General features: G+C 43.5%; 1 protein-coding gene across 1 annotated transcript in view; it reads left to right on the forward strand.

The window, feature by feature from the left end:
* The window catches only part of nav1b (neuron navigator 1b), a 45,953-nt gene that overhangs the window by 18,195 nt on the left and 5,997 nt on the right, over positions 1-21,761 (forward strand). Inside the window, exons 4-24 of the mRNA XM_086117773.1 lie at positions 1,080-1,230; positions 2,164-2,467; positions 4,475-5,234; positions 6,669-7,073; positions 7,165-7,206; positions 7,787-7,944; positions 9,116-9,286; positions 9,585-9,640; positions 9,882-9,905; positions 10,722-10,799; positions 13,766-13,849; positions 14,030-14,141; positions 14,400-14,521; positions 15,031-15,212; positions 15,287-15,443; positions 16,127-16,301; positions 16,379-16,470; positions 16,535-16,630; positions 17,695-17,863; positions 21,271-21,506; positions 21,590-21,744. Coding sequence (XP_085973899.1) covers positions 1,080-1,230; positions 2,164-2,467; positions 4,475-5,234; positions 6,669-7,073; positions 7,165-7,206; positions 7,787-7,944; positions 9,116-9,286; positions 9,585-9,640; positions 9,882-9,905; positions 10,722-10,799; positions 13,766-13,849; positions 14,030-14,141; positions 14,400-14,521; positions 15,031-15,212; positions 15,287-15,443; positions 16,127-16,301; positions 16,379-16,470; positions 16,535-16,630; positions 17,695-17,863; positions 21,271-21,506; positions 21,590-21,744 — 3,729 coding nt within the window. The remainder of the gene's footprint in view (positions 1-1,079; positions 1,231-2,163; positions 2,468-4,474; positions 5,235-6,668; positions 7,074-7,164; positions 7,207-7,786; positions 7,945-9,115; positions 9,287-9,584; positions 9,641-9,881; positions 9,906-10,721; positions 10,800-13,765; positions 13,850-14,029; positions 14,142-14,399; positions 14,522-15,030; positions 15,213-15,286; positions 15,444-16,126; positions 16,302-16,378; positions 16,471-16,534; positions 16,631-17,694; positions 17,864-21,270; positions 21,507-21,589; positions 21,745-21,761) is intronic.

The following is a 21,761-nucleotide window of genomic DNA, read 5'->3' on the forward strand; positions in this document are numbered from 1 at the left end:
TTATTTTTAAATATTTTATTTTGGGCTGCCGTCTCTTTTTAAGCCAAGGTTAGATTCACAAAGCCACAGCTAATCGTGAAAATGCTAACAATGTTACATTTTAAATGTCATTTTGTCTTTCCTAACAACCCAAATTGAGAAAATACGTCCACATTTGAATCCAAATATTTGCTAGCGTATTCAATTGGCTAATTTTTGCCAAAGAAAGCTAATGAATACTCAAAAAAGTATTTATTCAAAATAATTTTAAGGATTGCTTGCATTTAATCTTTTCATTCCACATTACTATATCTTATCAATAATGAAGTATGATTAATGTGGTTCAAGTCCACAGTCACTTCCATCTTAAACATAAAATGTTAAAACCAGAGACAACGCGTCAAGGTTAATCCTCTGAGAGTTTACTGGCAGTTCCTTGCTAACTTTAGGTTTCTTAGCCAGAAATAGCAATTAGTGGGCTACCAGAAACGAAGCAAACCGACCCTGAGAGTTTCCTATTAGTTTACCTTTTTCCACTGTAGCACATTTCTGAGAGCAGGCCAGCAGAAACCTGACAACCAACTGTGTAATTATACTGGGCTTGAAGGCGTTTTTTTTTTTTGGGGGGGGGGGGTTCCTTTTAATATTTACCTCCAGGCGGAGTTGTTTAACTCTGTACAGTTCGTTTGACTCAGGCACCCGTGGCCCCACGCGGGGAAGTCTGTTTTCACTTCGTGGGCACCAGGCCTGATGAGGCAGCATCTGTTTCAAGGCGACGCAGGAGGTTGACAGGGGGATGATGGGGAGTGGTGCTGTCACTCCACTTTTTCCTTCACCCGGACCAGACACTGAACTAACCATGAACCTGTCAGAGGTCTTTTTTAATCAGGCGTGATTCAGCGGCACACCCCGAAAAAGTTTTCTTTAAATCAACTGTTTATAAAGACTAAAATAAAAGGTCAGGAATGAGCAAAATCACCCGTATACATTAGTCGGACTCTTTTTTTTCCTCCAGCGAACATGAGGATTCATCGCCTCGACTGATCTGGCCGTCATTTGGTCGTCATTAGCTTTATCCATATTTTGGTTCTTCCTTTCAGCTGGGATGAAAGCAGCTCCATCAGCAGCGGACTCAGTGATGGTGACGGCGAGGTCTCGGATAACCTCAGCTCAGAGGAGTTCAACGCCAGCTCGTCCCTCAACTCGCTCCCTAACACGCCGCTGGGATCCAGACGCAACTCTTCCATCATGGTGAGCTGGAAAAACTGTATTTAAAGAAGCAACATGTAACCATTTGACCTCGGGCTGGGATCTTATTCGATTGAATCGATCAATAAAGCGACAAGCTTTTTAGATTCCTGTTAAGAAATCGACAACGTGAATGGAAACATTTTTACACACAAAGAAATCTCGCCCTATATACTGATGGGCCATTGGCAAGTCCTGCTTGCATTAAAAAGTCTACCCCAACAGAAAAATGGGTGGAGTACAGGTAATTTTTACTGAGCCACAATTTTAATTGTCTAATTGAGTTGGATTTTGGAGTACAAACACCTTTCCCAACCACTCGAGTGGTAGTAAATCTTCAGAATGGATCAAAATCTCTTCACTCAGAGTACGTGAGGCCCCCTACTCTCAGCAGTGTAAAATGTGGGTAAATTATAATCTCATCAGATTAAGGTTTGTTTTAATTGTTTGGAGTACAATAAATCTACTTTTTACGCTCTTCCAAATGTAAATGTTTACTCTCTTTTTCAGAGTATAATTTTCCTTAATCAGAGTAAAATGTACTCTATGAATTTTATTTTTGCATTATAATTTGTGGATGAAACAGTTCAGACGCAACATGTGCACTGTATGTGGTGCGTAGACATATCACCAAACACAAAATGGTGTTTAATTTCACACCTAATGTGTGGGCAGGCAACCAAGAGAGACAACTATTTGTATGTAAGCATTTAAAAAGTAAATGGTGCATATGTCTGCCATAAATCTACAATAGTTTGGGGGTTTCCATCCTTGTCGTTGTTTTCCCTTCCACTGCTCGGGGCAGTTGATTTGTCTTTGCTTCTTTGCCTCTGGAATGCAGCTGAGATGAAACAAAGATTACAACTCGCAGTGCAGTAGGTGGGAGATAGCAGACGGCACGCGATCGTTATCCTCACTGCGCCTCTCGTCTCGCAGCAGCTCCGGACCGACGCTGAGAAGCGCTCCCTCGTGGAGAGCGGACTCTCCTGGTACAGTGAGGACGGCAAGGCGGGCCGCAAACTGGACGCATGCGGGTACGACACGGGCAGTCTCAAGACAGAAGCGCCGAGCAAGTGGAGGAAGAAGCCGCCAAGTCTGAGCGACGAGCTGAGCGTTAAAGAGGAAGCCAGGAAGCCTCAACGTCTGGGTGCGTCGGGAAGCTTTAAGAAGTGTCGGAATCCTCCGGTGGGGGTCACCTCACCTATCACCCACACGTCACAGAGCATGCTGAAGCTGGCAGGTGAGGTCCATCGAGTCATGGTTTGCTCAAAAATAGATCTCATTTGGTGAGTGGAGAAAGTGGGACTCACAGCCCTTTGTTGGGAATTTTCGTTGACTTAAAAATGAGTGTGTGGCGTTTTATTGTCACTTGTCACGAAATAAAGTTGAATGGAGAGTGAAATTGTAGCTCGTGATTAACAGATCTTTCTCACAGTTTCCCTGTGCTTGCATGGGTTTTCTCTCTTTAGTCTGGCTTTCTCCCACTTTCCAAAAGCGTGCTTGTTAAGGACGTAACACACTGAGCCACGAGGTCGAGCCTCACTAAACTGTTGTCCAGTGTGCGGGGTTGAGCTACTAGTTGTGATGAGATGCTGATGGTAGGCCACTCGTTTTGGTGCACGGTGTTGCAACATCACAAACCTAACAGCCAATAAAAATGAATGGGAGCTTTCACATACCAAAATCTGTTCCCAGGTTCTAAACAAGTGAGATCCAGCCGGCCGTCGGCAAGCCCGACAAATAAAGTGTATTCTGTATACATACATGGTGGTCCAGTGGTTAGCGTGTCGACCTCACAGTGCAGAGGTACCGGGTTCAATTCCAGCTCTGGCCTCCCTGTGTAGAGTTTACATGTTCTCCCCGGGCCTGCGTGAGTTTTCTCTGGGTACTCCGGTTTCCTCCCATATTCCAAAAACATGCATGGCAGGCTGATTGAACACTCCAAATTGTCCCTGGGTGTGGGTGCAAGCGCGGATGGTTGTTTGTCTCTGTGTGCCCTGTGATTGGCTGGCAACCGGTTCAGGGTGTGCCCCGCCTACTGCCCTGAAGACGGCTGGGATAGGCTCCAGCAACCCCCGCGACCCTTGTGAGGATTAAGTGGATCAGAAAATGGATGGATGGATGGATGTTTAACTATATTTATAATATCACATATAGCCTACCTGCGGCTGTCACTCAACACAAAGCAGTGCTCTCTCTTGATGGCAACCCACTTCTTTCTTGACAATCTCACCATGGTTTTGTGGTTCAATAAACATCATGCTGTGGAAAATACAGTATGTGGCGTCTCATAACTCGATACGGCATCATAGTTTGTGCAAGGCTGTATCGCTCAATCCATGAGTGTGAGTCAGCAACCGTTCACAGGGGTCCAATCCATTTGGGTTCGGCTGTGGAACTTAGTTTCATTAAAGACTTAAAATTTTCCGTAGTTGTGACTGTGAGTGTGCATGTTTGTTTGTCCGTAGTTGATGTTGTGTGTGATTTGTTTATAACCAGTCCAGGTTTTGCCACCAAAGTTGTCTTTGATAGGCTCCAGTTCATATGACCCAAGTAAAGTCAAACGCTAGAAATGAAAGAAACAAAATAAAATGGATTGGTACCCCCTGTATTATAATCCATTTAATCCCAAATTTTCCCCAGACATTTAAAAGTCAAAATCAGGTGTCATTGGTAGCCCTTTTAAGTAATCAGTAATAAAAAAATTTAGAGCCCTGTCAATTAAATCATTGTTGTCCTTCACAAATGTGACCGGTGGGATTAAATGGGTTTTAATGAGTTTATGATAAAGTATTGACATTAAATCTCAAGGGTTCACAAATGCAACACTAAATAATACCTATGAAATATTGAGTGAAAAGGCCAAATACTTTAGACATTCTTTCGAAAACATGTCAGGACTCAGCTAAAACCCATTCACTACGCAGATCTGTATTCAGATAAATTTAAAAAAAGTACAAAGAAAAAATTAAATGAAAAAAAAAGTGACTCAAATTGTCTTTGATTATGTGCCCATATTGGATTTTACATTGACTTTAAAAACAGAGACTTATATTATTACCTTTTATGAATCAAAAGTCTGGCAGTGATTCACACGTGAGGCACATAAAAGTTCCCCCGAGTAAACACAGATGTGCCTTTGCTAATAGTGTAACTTGGCTGGAATGCAAAGGTTCTTTGCGCTTTCATCGAATTTATCATTTTGATGCCCTTTAAACTTTCTGTCCGAATTGTTTCCTCTCTGCAGCGCCAAAAAATGACAAGCCGCAGGACAAATCCAAGATTTCCATCAAGGCGGCGGGTCTCCAACGGTCACGTTCCGACGCCGGCCGCGATCATCACGTGGATACGCGAAAGCCCCCGTCTGGTTTAGTCAAACCCACAACAGGAGCCTCCTTTGGCTACAAGAGAACGCCTGCAGCCACCGGTACCGCCACGGTGCTGACAGCAGGAGGTGCCACCATCTCCAGTGGCTCTGCTACTGTGGGGAAAATTCCCAAGTCCCCAGGCATGTCAATCAAGCCGGTAGGGTTAGGAGCGCCTTCTGGTCGCAAGAACAGCTTTGACGCCAGCAGCGACGCCAGCTTTCTGGGGCCCAATTCCCGCAACAGCATCCAGTACCGCAGCCTTCCTCGACCCGCCAAGTCCAGCACGCTCAGCGTCATCGGTCGCCCCGCATCCCGACCCGTCAGCGGCACTATAGACGCCAGTCTGCTGACCCTGAAGCCAGTCAGCATGGCCTCAGCGAGCCCCAGAGTAAAAGAACCTACAAGTTTGAGCAGTAAAATTTCCAATCGGACCATTGTTGTTCCGGTGAACCAGACCGACCGGGAGAAGGAGAAGGCCAGGGCCAAAGCCGTGTGCGCCGATATGGACGTGGACTGTCCTTCCCTGAAAGGAGATGAGGTTCCATCCGAGTCCTCGCGAGAATCCGTGTTGAAACTGCACGGCCTGAGACGGACCAGCAGCAGCAAATATCCCGAACTGTCATCGCCTACCACGCCAAGGTGCTGCCATCTCGCCCTTAAGGCATCTTGTTACTTGCTTAGATGAGAGGATAGCATTGTAGATGCATTTGAATTGTTCACAGAATTGAGATGTGACTGTGCAAACTGTAATGTGCTATGTTGAGCAGTTGCTTAACTGTTGAAGATGCTCCAAATCACCGTTGATACAGTTATATTAAGATTCATTCGCGGACCAAATTAATCGTCTCTTGGAGTACATGCAGTTGAGCAAACTGCCTTATGTCTACTTAAAGACATGTTATTGTTTTACCCGACTGGCTAAAAAAGCACCGGAGCTAGCACGTCAAAGACCTGTCGATTCATCTCGAGGTCTTATTTTGCTCAATATCATCTCACTGCAAGAGTTACACTGACGCGGCTGGTCTTTTTTTTTTTTTTTTAACAAACTAATCCACACTTCGGTTCGGTGTGTATACACCACATCCATACGTGTGTGTGTGCAAACTTCTGTGTGTGTCAAGCGGCTTCTCCTTCTTCTGGTAGACTTTTGTGCTTATAATTGTGGGACAAATCTAACGACGCACTGTAACCTGTATCTACAGCGCGCAAAATGGTTGCTGTTTTCTCCGATGTTTATTTATTTATTGACTTACTTATTCCATCCATTTTCTAATTCGCTTATCCTCACAAGGGTCACGGGTGTGCCAGAGCCTCTCCCAGCTGTCATCGGGCAGTAGGCGGGGTACACTCTGAACTGGTTGCCAGCCAATCGCAAGGCACACACAGAGACAAACAAACATTCGCGTTCGCATTCACACCTAGGGACAATTTGGAGTGCCCAATCAACTTGCCATGCATGTCTTTGGAAGGCGGAAGGAAACCAGAGTAGCCGGAGAAAACCCACGCAGGCACATCGAGAACATGAAAACGCCACACAGGAAGACCAGAATCCAACCCTGGACCTCTGCACGGTGTGGCCGGCATGCTAACCAGTCAACCACAGTGCCGCCCATTTATTTATTTATTTTATTTTATTATTGAACACATTATTGAATGCATTTTCTATTGATATCGATCACGTATCTCTCGTGATACATATTGACATTGCCCAGCCCAATGTTGTGTACCCTGCCTCTTGCCCTAAAAGTCAGCTGGGACAATATGGACGAGTGCAACAGAAAATGGACGGAAGTAGAAACAAACAAACAAAAAACCCCACAAAAAGATAACACAAATAAATTGCTATGTTATAGTCATTGGTAAAGTTGTGGTTCACAAAGCTAACTTTCATTCAGGGATCAATAATTCCTGCTCCACGTTTCAAACCTCGTGACCAGTCCTGGTTGTAATCTGTTTTTCGGTTAGATGGTATAGTCTACAGTTCCTATGCGATCCTCAATCAGATAAGTCCATTAAATGAGGGGATGCAGTTGCTGTATGACTTATTTTGCTGCTCGTGTCTTCTTCCTTTAGGATGTTCGTCAAGTCGTTGGGACGTCCACCTAGTTTAGCTCACCTGGACAAGGTCAACTCCAACAGCCTGGACTCCTGCGTGACCATTCAGGACCTCCCTCCCAAAGTCCCCCCATACTCAAAGCTCCAAGACCTGGTTTCCTCCCACTCAACAACCCGTCTGACGCCCAGCCCGGCGCCCGTGCTGCACATCGATTCTTCCGGCTCATATACAAGTGACAGCCTGGGAGGTTCGCCCCTGCTATATCCCAAACTGTCAACTATGCACCGCAGCATGGAGTCTTTGCCCCTGCAGATGAGTGTGCCCTCTCGAGCCGGGTTTAGCCCCAAAGAGTCGCAGGGTAGTGAGAGGGGAGTGGGGACCTGGGGTGCCGGGAGCAGGACATCTCTCAACCTCTCAGAAGGGTTAGTGTCATCCCAATGGCCATTGGAAGGAGTGTTTTAGTTTGTTAGTTTTATTGAATTGATGCAGATTTGTTCTGTTTTCTTTCCACAGGTTGCAGACCGATAGGAACACCTTGCCAAAGAAAGGCTTAGAGTATGTTCATACACTGATGGTCCTCAGTGTACGATAGTCCCAGAAGGTTTTTTACCGTGATTCGGACTTAAATATTGCTTTAGCATAGGTTTGGGCAGTGTTTTTCAAACGTTATTCATCCAAGGAACTTACTTTGAGATCCATCTCACAGTACACTGGCAAGTTAAACGTATCATAGAAAGTAAATATATTGCACTGAACTAACGATGATTTATCTGGTGTGGAATTTGGGCCTGTTCATTTGAACATAAAGCTTTTCTGCTCTTTTATGAATGGTAACAGGTGGAAACACAGGTTTATTGTGCCACCTAGTGGAGGATTATTTCATACTTCTGGCTGTCCTTACAGAGATGACCAAAATTTGATTATTTGAAGTATGGAAACGAAGATTAATTTTCAAACCAATCAATAGAAATTGGATGACTTCACACGTATGGCTATCACTGATTTAGAGACACCGACGTTCCACCTCTCATACCTATCCGGAACTCCGTCGTAAACCGAGGACCCCCTGTCATCACACGTCACTGTTGCGTGTCGTGGTGCTTGACCCTGAAGCGACCGCTCTTTTCTCCCCAAGACGCTGCAGCTCGAGCCTGTCGGAAAGCGACGGCATGAAGCCGGGGCGACGCCACTCGCACAATGCGACGTCCGAGCGCAACAGCCCGCCTCAGCTGCCGTCGCCAACCCGCACCATCCACCTCCTGTCCGCCACTAAAGCTCCTCTCACCAACGTGGGTGAGTGGCCCATTACCTACACCTCAACACAGTGGCACTTTTTACAAGTACTGAATCGTGTTCTATCCCTTGCTTTGTACCAGAGGCGATTGCTCTAAGACTGCAAGGGAAGCTCAGCTTCCCCTAAAATGTCAAAAAATAAGTGATCAAATATATGGGTGTACATACAATTGTGTGTACATGTCATTGACTAAATATGCGTTTCTGGGAGTCTGTGGACAGTGGGCATTTATGGGATGGCCCGGACGCTCAGCTTTTCTGCATGATGATTGGATGATCTCTCTGAGGCTGAATCTCTTTTTGATTGACAGCGAAATGAGCCAATCACCGATCTTTTGGTGTAGGCATCCGTGGGAGCATTTTTCAATTCTCATTCTGTTCTGAGTTGAACTGGAGACTTCTTCTTCTAATCTTAGCGACACTCTCTTGGTTGAAAACGACTTGCGACAGCTTCATGTTTTATTTCTGGTGTGTTTTATTGTAGTTGCTTGTGTTCGCAGACTGACTTACAGTATATCACCACAGTTAAGACCCTGGAAAAGACGCCTTGTTGGTATGACAGGGTCACAGATAATTTTCTTGAAAAGGAACGGAGAGTTGAATTCACGTACAAATAAACGGAAACATTTTATGATGTAGGCCGAAATTGAGCTTCCCCTCCTTGACAGACCAGCATCCGCCACTGCTTTGTACACTGGGGCGGAGAGAGAAAATTACTTTCCTCCATTGTTCCCATAAAGTTGCGAGAATGAAACTCTCCAAAATGTCCTGATACGATGAATAATTAAGAACTTCTTCAAGTACTCTGGCTTCCTCCCACATTTAAAACACATGTGTTTGATTCACTGATAAAAATGTTCCATAGGTGAACATGGAAATGTGAAATTTTGCTGGTCTATTTGTGCCCTGCACTTAGCTAATGAGCAATCCAGGGCTTACCCTGACACGCACACGAAGTGAGCTTGGATAGTCACCAATTTACCCGCAATCTCAAGGAGGACAAGCGCTGTAGAAACAGGACGCAATTATAAACTGTGTCTACTGGGGTAACAAAGGCAAAAAGCAAACAAAGCTAAATTTAGCATTTACTCTTCTCTTTTGCTGACTTGTGTGTGAACCGTATCCCTCCACTTTCTGCTCAACGTGTCCCTTTCTTTTTCTTTCGTGATAGTTGCCCCAATTTCTTCTTCCGGCACACCGAGGATATCGCGCTCCAACAGCATTGGGCCCCCCGGTGACTGCGAGCTTTACGGCTCCTCCCCCCTGGGCAGCACCGTGTCGCTGGCGGAGAGGCCCAAAAGCATGATGCGCTCCGGCTCTTTCCGCGAAACCGCAGACGATGGTGAGCCTTGAGCAAAAAACCCTTTTTAGCATAGGAGGAAAAGGATAACTTTTCAGAGACCCCCAATAATCAGGCCTTTGCTTTAATTACAGTATATCACAAGAGACGAAAAACGGCTTAACTTTCAGCCAATTGTAATAGACATGCAGCCAAATGAATTTACCCCTGTCAATCAAAAGTGAGCGTTGTTATCAATCAGGGTGACAAGCTACCTATGCAGTTCTTTAATCAGGAATCAATCTAGGGTTTGATCATGCGAAATATGGTTGACAGAGTCATACTTTTTCTCCTTTTGCAGTCCACGGCTCTGTGCTCTCTTTAGCTTCCACCGCTTCATCCAACTACTCCTCCTCGGTGAGTAAATTCTGTTTTCATCAAAATGATATGCAGGCCTTTCCACTTGAACGATAGCACTTTCAATGACTTGCAATTGCAGCAAAGGATATATTACGCATATTATAATATTGCTCTGTTTATGTTATTTAGTCCAAAAAAAATCACAAGGAGCCCAAGTCGACGTTTGTTTCCTGCAATTTTAACACCTTCTACTCAAATTACCTCTCTCATTTTCATGCTTTTGCGATACCTTCTGTAGAATGAGGACAGGATCCAAGGGGAGGTAAGGCATCACAACTGGGTCACTTTCTGTTGGATCGGGTTCATTTTTCAGTTGCTGTGTTGTTTTAAATGTGATATTAACGCTACCGAAAACATACACAGAAGCCATTTTCACACTTCATAGCATTCTCTGAAAGCAACCATCATGCTCGTTTTTCAATTCTGCCCATCAGTATGTACAGTGGAACTTCCACATGCAATTCCGACCCTTTCCAGGACAAGTCTTTTTTTTTTTCTCAACTGTCATAAAATGTAAAACCAATTTAATCTAGCATTCACTTGGTGAGTTCTTCTTAAAGACATAGAAATACTTTTCAGAATTACCATTTCTTAAGATGGTAAATGTTGGGCTTTTGATAGCTGTAAGATAGATCTGTACTGGCATTTATTGGGGAGAAAAAAAAAGACGAAATATTTTACTCTCTGTGAAGGGAATCTGTACAATAGACACGTTTCACTTTTGTTTTGAATTACTGAAGTTAAAATTAGTTTTCCACAATATTCTTTTTGGAACATGTCATTAAAAACAAAAGAGGCATAGACAACATAAAAAAAAACCACACACACAACAAAACACGCACACAAATTTGTCATTTGGTACTTTGCTTAACTGGAATGCAGTATCATTTCCATAGTTATTTTCTTTACTTTTATTGTGGCCCTTATCAAGGCTGCAAATGTGTTTTTTATGTTTGTAACAATAGACTGTTTGTGACATAATCGCTACTTCACCTTTGTTCTGTTCCTTGGTCCATGTAAAATTACAAATAATAAAAATAACTGTTGAATGAGCCCACGGGTGATCTTTCGTCCTCAGCAAATCCGCAAACTACGCCGTGAGCTGGAATCCTCACAGGAGAAAGTCGCCGACTTGACCATTCAGCTGTCAGCCAACGTACGTATGACTAAGGCCCTTTGACTTTGACTTATTCTCCTTCTAAAACGAAAACAACACCTCTTCCACCTTTACCTGCTGCTTATCCGGACTTACAGCACACTGACTTGATTTACACTGCGTGATTCATGTGACACAAATGCATTTTTTTCCCGCTGTCAAGGCACCATTCGGAAATGAGTTACGGCAGCATAAAAAGGGGGGTGGGGGCGGCAATTGGAATGTGGTATCAGATCGGAAACAGGCCTTCCAAATCTGTACATCAATAATGTAGATATTTGCCAATTGAATGCCAGTGCACTGTAACCCCACTATACTGATATTTATAATTGCCTGTAGAAGCCACAAGATAGCAGCAAACCTCTACAAATGCCTAAATCAGAGGTCTCCAACCTTTTTGAAACGATAAAGATCTCCTGCTTAGCGATGGATTCATGCGGAGGGCTACCAGTTTGATAGTATGCACTTTTGAAATCAATTTGCTCGAATGACATTCATATGTTATCATTAATCATTCAAGAACCTATACCCACTTTGAAATCAATGAAGCAAAGAGTCAGCCTGCTCCAACTAAACACGATGTAATGTTTAATATTTGTATTTGAATGCACGATTGTTTATTTCTTTGTTGTCACCACTCGCTGTTGATATTAGTGGATTTATTTATGTGCTTTTTAGCAAATGCGCAGGATATGAGCATTCAATGGGAATTGAACACTTGAACCTTGCAGTGTAAATCCAGCCGTTAACACCAATTTAACGCTGACTCACTTCCTGTTTTGACGCTTTTCACTTCTTTTCACTAACCCTGCAATTGATCAATATAACACCTCTTCGAATGTGTGTCACTGTGCGTTATTCCCACGCCTAACACCCACTGTACTCTCTTTTATTTCTCTTGGCCTCTAATTGACTCGCGGGCTTCCTGCTGCTCGCTGCCCGTCCCCCTCCACTACCCGCTAACCGGTCGTTCCCGTGGATGTTGGGTGTAACAGTTAGGCCAGGTTTGTTGGACTGTCGCTTGAGTGAAATAACATGCATCTCAAATAGGAATTGTTGGTTTATACAAATGTAAACTATACACGACTCACAAAAAGTTAGGGATATTGGATATTGGGCTTTTGGTTAAAGTTTCAGAATGAACCTAAAGGGTGAACTTCATTTGAACTGCTCTAAAGTCCGTCCAACTGTTTTTGCTCGGGTTGCCCCCTTTCAGATATGGAAATAAGGGTGGCCTTACGGTGCTGTGGCAAAAAAGGAGTTTGGCTCCCCAAAAACCCCGAAATGCATAGAATTGCATGTATTTTCTTTTTTGATGAAAAAACAAAATACTTTGATTTAATTGACATTATTCAAGGTGTCATATTAGCCTCTGGGCCCTGGGGTCACTTGGTGGTCAGCAAGGAAGGCATTGACACGTACTTAAAGTTTAAAGCGCTTCATTAGCAATGAACTTTTTTTCCCCCACAGACTGAAGTAGTCTGAACCTGAGCATAGCCTGTAGTCTATTAAAAAGTGCTGTAAATCAGACTAAGATTTGTACTTTAACACTGAACAATTATGAAACACTTGAGCATATAGACCTGGCCCGCTGTATTTTATACATATAAAATGCTGTAAATTAAACAAAGCTTGTCTGGGGACACCTTTATTGAAAGAGGACAATAACTTAAATTATATAGCCTAGAAAGTGCTGTAAATGTAACAACTGGGGAGACCCTTACTTTAGGAGGAAGAAAAAAAAAACAGTAAACTTGTGTGCATACATGTTCAAGTCTCATTAGACTGAACTAGGCTGAAATTTAGCATACTGTATTACATGCATACACTGTAGAGTCCTGTAACATCTGTAACAAAGCCTGTCTGGCGACACTTTTACTATAATAAAGATAACTAATAAAATTAAACACTTGTGTGAATCCAAATGAAAAGATTTTTAAAAAATGGGAGAGTGCAAAATGCAGCGGCAGCGCAAAGGGGATTGGCTGCCTGCGTACCTCCTGCCAATACCATGTTGCCGTCTTTCATATCTTCTGCCTTTTATTTTGTTCATCATTGTTCAATTCAGTGTTCACGTCTGTGCCTGACAGATGGCTGGGACAATTTGGAGAAAAACAGAACAAACCGCATCCCTATTGAACCAATCCGGGATGCAAAATTTCATTACCAATTAACCCTTTCAGGGACAGCGGTAACTACAGTGGACACCCCATCCTGTTATCAGGTTACAGGTTATCATTATTGGTGCATGAAAGGGTGAAAGGACGATTCCGTATTTTATGGGTCAGGTGGCAACTTTAGTTTTTGCACGGCTTGCTGTTCTCTAACAAGTAGCTGACCAGAAATAAAAAAATCACAACAGGGTTTTTTAGCCCTAAGTCAACCAATACATCTCCTGGTTATATTCGAATATGTCTTTTACTATGCCCTTCACATTTTGACATCAACTATTGATCAACACACCTCACCATTGTGAGGCGTCCACAGGATGTTCTCATAGTGAAGTGAGCAGTGAGTGTCACAGTCATCAGTAAATTGCAACAGTGATAAAGAGCGACTGAAAGAGTCACAGAAAGGTAAAGACGTCGACATCCTTGGAAATGTTCATGGATCAAACGGCTGTTGAGATTTTTGTCATTCAGCTTCTTGGTAGTACGGAAACACAGACCATCTCCATTAAAAAGTTTGGAGCAGCTCAAATTGAGGCCACATGCAAACGTTATAGTGCATTTTACGTTTCCCCTGAAATTTCATCCAAAAGTCGAACATACCACACATTTTGTGAGTAGTGTTTTATACCGCATGATGAGCCCAGTTCCGGTGCAACACCATTATCTGTCACGCCATCCACCACCGCTCAATATCCATTTGTCCTCTTCTGCTTTTGGAAGTCATTTTCTGATCTCGTGGACTTGTTGGTTGCAACTGGTGAACCTGAATTGAAACTCTCCATGCATGTCAAACAGGCTAACCTGGTCGCAGCTTTTGAACAGAGCCTGGCACTGATGACGGCTCGCCTGCAGACCTTGTCAGCTTCCTCTGAACAAAAGGTGGGTGAAAGGATGTTACGAGACACGTGTATAATAGGAAGCAAATCTGGGAACAAAATACAAAAGTATCCTGGGTGTTTTCTGCCTTTGACACCCTTGAGCTGGTTTTGATGGATGGCTAAATGTGACTTGATCATGACACTGGGCGTGCCACCACTGATGTGTTTTGTCTCTCCCAAGGATTCTGAGTTGAACGACCTGAGGGACACCATCGAGATTCTGAAGACTAAGAACACCGAGGCCCATGACATCATTCAGGGTGCTCTCAATAGTTCCGAGATTGTGTCAAAAGGTACAAAAAAAATAAATAATAATAATAATAATTTAGGTGTGTGCTCACTTTTGTTGCCAGCATTTTGTTGGGATCGTAAATTTACACTGTTAGACAAGCTTGACATTTAACACATTTTAAGTGTCATTTCTTCAATGTTGTCCCATCAAAGGTTATGAGACGCTTAGGGTTGTACTCACCTTTGTGAGCTATATGAATTGAAATTTCTAGCGCTGTCCAGAACTACATGTGTGTCACTTGTGCTTCAATTCTATTCAGAACTGCAGATAAATCGTCAGAACTCATCAGAAAGTCTCTCCAGCCTCGCCAGCACCGCCAGCCACACGAGCATGGGCAGTCTCAAGGAACAGGAGGCCAAGAAGAAGAAGAAGAAGAGCTGGGTGAGAACGCAGACATTCAACTCAGATTAAATGACGACAACTTTTACCCCGTGACAAAACCAACCGAATCTTTCCCGCATGTGTTCATGATCCTGCTATTAAGCAACACTCTTGTCTCTCCCACATGCCGCCACCCATTTTTAATTTCAGGTGTACGAGGTGAGTTATGAAGTCTTGTAAATGCTTTCTCTTCCCTTTTTTCCCTTGCACATTGTGGCCCTAAGCGCATGTTGTCTCGTGGTGTGCAGTTTACAGCAGCCAGACAGGTCAAATCGCATCTGCTCAGAATATGTACCGTATCCCTGCAAATAGTGGCATCAAGCACTTGGTGTCTATGAGATTGATAGAAACCGTTTTACTCTCTTGCACCCCACTACACAAACTAGTTGATTCTGTGATATTTCTAACCTTGAAATGTATGGCGGGACCATTGTAAGCCGAGGAACACCTTTATGATGTATTGAGCGGATGTAAAAACTACATTGGGTCTTCCCTTCTTCCCTTAACAGTTACGCAGCTCGTTCAACAAGGCTTTCAGCAAGAAGGGCGCTAAGCCAACAGGGCCCTATGCCGACATTGAGGAAATTGCCACTCCGGAGTCGTCAGTACCACCTTCACCAAAAGTCAACCGCATTGGGGCTGATCCTCCGCCATCGTCCATGAAAGCCTCAGCATCTGCGTCATCATCTGGGTAATGCTCCCTCTCTTGAACATGCCTAACAATCAGAAGACAAAGTGCAGTATTTTCACTTGAACCATGCATAGGCTCTGTGAGGGAAGTGAAGTGGCGGATGACAAAGTTGTGTCTGACCTTCGCTCGGAACTGTGGGAAAAGGAGCGCAAACTGACCGACATCCGACTGGAGGCTTTAACCTCAGCCCATCAGCTGGAGCAGCTACAGGAGACCATGACCAACATGCAGGTATAAATGTATTTTGCTTTACAGCCCTCAAGCTGATATTAGAACGGAGAATCTCAAGGCTCCACTCAAGGTCCAATGCAATTCACCATACATACCCTGTTGATGGTAATGTTGAGTCTCATACATTAAATGCAGATGCTACATTTTTATATCCTCACATGTGTTACTCTTCCCACGATTGATTTAAAATACTTGCTTGACGAGTCACTGTGCAATATTTTACTCCCTAAATGATGGACACATCTTTAAAATGTAGCATATTTAGGCTATATTTAATTTTCTATGCTTTCACTGATTTCGATATACAGTTGATATATATGGTTGTCAATGTGTTTCCCTGTTATTTGGGCAGTTCTGGGTTTCGCATCAACGATGATGTCAAGATGGCATTGATGGAGTGCATCCAGTATCTTTGTTTATGCTCCACTTACATCAGCAGAATCATTATGTTCGGTTTTATTACGCATTTGGATGACACGTGATTACAATACAGTACCTTGTTTTCTCTTTACGCTGCAATGACTCATAACCCAATTTTCACTTTCATTTGAAATGAGAAAAAAAAGAAGAAATTCTATCACTTGAACCATGCACTGTAAAATCCAGCCTTAGTTACCATCACATATTAGACCTCACTATCCTTTACATAAGATCTTACTGATAAGGTATTCTTATACCAACAGAGGACAGTGGACAATCTCAAGGTGGAGAACGACCAACTGAAGACAAGCGGCCTGTCCCCCTGCCCGTCTCCTGGACCCTCCAGTTCTGTCTCCCAGTCCTCAGGTCTCACTTCTCTTGCCAGCTTGTCACCACGACACTCTGTTGCAGTGCGTGATGCCAGAAGAACCAGTACAGGTATAGTTCAAACCCTGTCATGTGAGTTTCATCAATGTCCCCGTGTCAACTATCCAATTGTTGTTTCCTTCCAACAGATTCTATGGATTATGCCAGTCTGTCCTCGCAGCGAGATGACCATCGTGTCAGGGTGGTGGTTTGCATTGCAGATTTGCTCGTCTTCAAAGATGTAAGTGTGCTGTTGTTTGTCAGCCCGTAGACACTGTGATACATGTGCATCACCTGCCTTGCAGGAGGTGAAACAGCAGGACTTCTTCCTTGGTACCGTCAGGGTGAATGGCAGGATGGACTGGCCCATGCTGGACTCTGCTGTCAGCCAGGCCTTCAAGGTGAGACCGCTTATTCTTTGAGTACGACCTGGCCCACGCGCAGAATGTGCCACCAGCTTACTGACGTTTGTAAATCAGCTGTCGCGTTTAATTTTAGGAAAGAGTAAAGAGTCCCTACTAGCGTAAGCAGTGATGGAAACACATATGCAATAACTCCAGATGAACTCCTACCTTTGACGTTTGAGGAATTTGCAATTGTGTGAATGCTGGGAGACGAACATTAACACGACAGGGGCTCCTCTGTTTATGATACCGACATATAACATGTTGGGTTTACGGCCTCGGGTCTTTTTGAATATGAAGCCCCAAGCTTGCCGCAGTTTTTGCCTAATCACCTTTCAACGGCATCAGAAAATGGATTTAATTAGTGTTTCAACAAGGCTATATAATGTAAAAAGTGACGTGTTGTCAGTACTTCCCGGATACGATGTATATTGACCTATGCCCGTATCTGACTCATAGTTCTTTAGTTTGAATCTTGACTCCATCCTGTGTGGAATGTGCATATTCTCCACCATTTTCCAGATCTTTCCACATTCTCAAAACATAGTTTACATTCATTGGAGACTCAAAATTGTTCATACTGTAGGTACCAATGTGAGCGTCAACGATTGACCGTCTAAAAGTGCCCTGCCATTGACTGGCGACGAGTTCAAAGTTTACCATCCATCAACTCTTGCTAAAAACAATCGTTCTATTTCTAAAGCAGACAATGTGGGACCCAAAGCCCTTGGTTGGGGACTGAAACAATTTTAGGTAACTGAAAATGATTCAGTAGCGCAGTATTATCAGTCATCCTGAACTAATCAGGTGAAGCAGTGGTCAGCACCCCTGCCTCACAGTTCTGATGTTCGGGGTTTGAATCTCAGGCCATGTACTCTGTGCTCCAATGTGCATCGTAAGCACCTCACAGACTCTAGGAGGCATACGGTATGTGCATACTGTTTGTATTTACTTTGTACTCTATCAGGGACATTGCCATATTTATAAACAAGCATTATAGTCCTGGATTGCTTTCTTTTCTTGCCATTTCTTGGCCTTCATTGCCATGTCATTCATTCCAGGTTTATGTTGCCAAAGTGGACCCCACCTCCAGTCTTGGCCTTTCGACGGACTCCATCTACAGCTACAGCATGGGCCACATCAAGAGGGTGCTGGGAGGAGAGGCGCCAGAGACGCAGCCCTCTCGCTGCATGTCCCGAGGTCCTACCAGCATCACCGTGGCTCTCAAAGGTACAGATACAATTGACCAGTGTTGATGACCAGTTTTATTTTTCACAAAGGTGGTTTTGATCATACATGTATATTTTTAAACAAACGTCCACCAGAATTTACTAGGTCAGCTAAAATTTCTTATGCAAGCCCTCAAATGTGCTTGTTTTGATGCAGGCAAATCTTTTGATAAAAAGTTGCCGAGAAACAAATATTTATGACAAGTGTACATTCGAACCGATCATTACTTTTCACATTGAACAACTTTTCTTGGACCACCAATATACTCTACAGCGCTGACCTGAAAAACATGTTTTGTGGACGAACACAGCAAAACGAAACTAAAACAAAAATCTTGTGTTGGTTTTACGGGTCAGCTTAACAAATGCAAACAACACCCACACCATTATGACAGTCGGGGAAAACAAACGGGGATTGTTTGTGTATGGTCTCTTGCATTAAAAAATATATAATAACATTAGTTTAGAATCATTAAAAATACATATCCATAACAAAAAAGTATGTGTGTAGCCTGCTTAATTATTTTTATCATGGCGAATGACTTTTCACTTTCTGAGCAGATCAGGAAGCAAAAATGACTCTTGCAACACAACACTGAATAATCGCTCAAGATAATCTTCTGAAGAAATCTACTAATCGGGCCTTTCCTGACTTTGATTGCAATGGAGGGAAAATGCTCAAATTTGCCCAGATTGTCATTATATGTGAGTAAGATGTTAAAAATCATATGTGTGTATTTCAAACAAACAAACAAAAATCTAATCATGGTCTCTGGGGAGAAAAGTCCAATTCTCCACATGAATCTTGGGACATGTCATTCGCATGAAGACGGTGAAAAGTCAGAGTGAAGCAGCAAATCAAATCGAACACCTGCGTAACTCGATGCCCCTTAATTTTGTACCAGCCGGGTCCAGCTGGTCGACCCACCGGTCCCCTGTGGATGTCAGTACGGAACCTTACACTTACGCTAGCTGGTGGACTCACTCACACTTGCTAGACTGGAAGTTATTTTCAGAGCCAAATGCTTGGGCAACACATTGCTTATGGAGGGCATGCGAGGCGATACCTAAATTAATCTGTGTGATGCCTTCTTCCTCCCGCCATCGTTATTTCTTTAATGAGCATTGAGTACGTTTGTCGTCCTTAAATTGAGGTTGATCAGAAGTAGGCCGCTTATTGTATCGCTGTGTTTGGCTCATATTGACTGGGATGTGAAACTTGGAAATGACATTTATGGACTTACAGAGAAATGTGAACCCCATTGGCGTGGTGTTCTAATTAACAGCCCCAAAATAACATTGTCTCAAAATTATACTGGTGTCATTCCAAATTGCAAAAAGTACAGGTTAGCCCTGTTAATCGCGAGGATTTATTCCAGACCCATCCACAACAGTCTGGGGTATAGAAACCCAATAAATCCAATTCAAAAAAGAAAATGTTAACAGTTATACCCTTCACCCTTTTAACACATTTAAACTTATTCAAACACGTTTTGAATACACTGTATTGTAAATGTGACCATAAAAAATATTTGCAAGTTCACGTGCATCTTCAGCTGTGGCTCTCTTTTTCCATTTGTAAGGGCATTCAAATTAATAAGTGTAAAAGTACACTCCAAGCTCCCCTAAAAAAATCACTATACACTGTAAATTTCAGCAATACAGCCCCGATTTCCATAACAGATACGTAGATTAAGTTCCAGAAGAAAATTGTTGGATGCAACGGGGGCCTGGTCAGTGTGCTTAAGTCAGAACAGCCGCACTGCTGCAGTTTTTTTTTGTCCGTGCGGATTCTCCCATCGACTTAAGTGTGTCAACAACGCACCTTCATGAAATGTACACACTCTGGGTGGGGCCGCCTTTAACATTTGGTGTGACACCGATAAATTTCTCAATGCGCACATTCTCCTGAAAAATAAGCGTATTTTGGACTCTGAACTCTGGAAGCTGTACGAAGACAAAACATCACACAGTACTGCACGTTTTGAATCATTTCACATATGCTGGAGCATATCACTGGCCGACTCAAAATGATTCATGATGACGTGTGGCTGCGATGGGGCATGGGGGGAAGGGGGCCGGGGGGGGGGGCACCTGTCCCATATACACTTATTGACTGCCCAACGGCTTGACCACTCACTGAATCATGCCTCTTTGGTGCTTGTACACATGGTGGATGTGTCTGAAGCCTAGACGGGAGAATCGCCATCTTTTGAAAGTGTGGAAGAAAGGCACGTAAGAATATGCCCCTAAATCAGTCTCTCTCAATCATTATTCTGTTACGCCCCCTACAAATAAAAAAACATTTTGCGCACCCCCAACTCTCCAGCGCAACTATAAATACTATCGTTTGTTGAGAAAATGGTTATAAGTTCAACTCTGCATGACACTGTATCATTATCATGAAATAAACCAGAAACATGAAAGCAATATAGATAACTATAGTAGAGATGAAAGTCTTCCGGATTTTCAAAATTTCATAAAATTCCTTCCGGAAAATTGAGGAAAAATTGGCCAAAATAAATCCGGATATTAGTTGACAACATTGAACAAACACACATTTGAGTTCGTTGTTTTGCTTTTACGAGGGTAGCCATGTTTGTGTCAACTAATTCATGCGTGATCAGTCAGGATGAGTGGCTACAATGACCACGTTTTACAGTGCACAGCCATGCAAGTCTAAGTGCACATGGTCTTGTAACCTTCCATGCCTTTGTATGATCGCAAGGGCTCACTGTTGTAGCTCTCCCCCCTCCATTGCAATATTTGCAAAAAGCACTCCGGGTGCTTGAAAGGGATCTGTCATTTTCAATCTGTCCATCTTACGCATATATCTCATGACATTCTTTACATACAAATGAAATGTGAATTCAATCAAAAGGAATGTTTATTGATACACGCTTATTTTACCATTGTGCTCCATTGCAAATCCTTCTCCTGCGGGCCCCAACTACCCTGCCTACATGGTTGCGTGAACGAATGCACGTGGGGATCAGTCACGTGATAGCCGGAGTGCTATACTGCCTGCGCACACGCTGACACTGAGAGCATCACTGCCATCTACTGTGTAGTAGTAATAGTGCAATTGCACTTACTTAGTATGGCAAAATAAAAATTAAAAACATGTTCTCCGGGCTGGCAACCGGTTCAGGGTGTCCCCTGCCTACTGCCCGAAGACAGCTGGGATAGGCTCCAGCACCCCCCGCGACCATAGTGAGGATTAAGTGGTTTGGAAAATGGATGGATGGATGGATGGATGTTCTCCGGGGTAACTCGCACCTCCACTAGGATCGCAGGGGGGCGCGCCCCACTATTTGAGATCTGGGCTAATTGTAATGAACCCTGTTATATAAATGCAGAACGTCTTTTGTCTTTGTCTTCATCCATTTCTGCCATTTTTATTCCCAGGTTTGAAGGAGAAATGTGTTGACAGCCTCGTCTTCGAGACCCTCATCCCTAAACCCATGATGCAACACTACATCAGCCTGCTGCTCAAACACCGCAGACTCATCCTCTCCGGACCAAGTGGAACGGGCAAGACCTACCTGGCCTCGCGGCTGGCCGAATATCTGGTGGACCGTAGCGCCCGCGAAGTCTCCGATGGCATCGTGGTGACCTTCAATATGCATCGTCAGTCCTGCAAGGTGAGAGGAAAGATGGTCACACGGCCTGTCTGATTCTTTAAATTAGCATTTCAAAAACCTTTATTTCCATTCTCTTCCCCCAGGACCTCCAGCTGTATCTTTCGAACCTGGCTAATCAAATAGATAGAGAATCCAGCTCGTCAGAAAATCCTCTGGTCATTATCGTGGACGATATTCACGATCCGGCTTCAGTCAGCGAATTGATCAACGGAGCGCTGACATGCAAATATCACAAATGGTAATCTATGCAGAAAA

The sequence above is a fragment of the Hippocampus guttulatus genome, chromosome 8, assembly GCF_054856545.1.
Source record: "Hippocampus guttulatus isolate MCC_2025c chromosome 8, RoL_Hgut_1.0, whole genome shotgun sequence".
Taxonomy (NCBI): Eukaryota; Metazoa; Chordata; class Actinopteri; order Syngnathiformes; family Syngnathidae; genus Hippocampus; species Hippocampus guttulatus.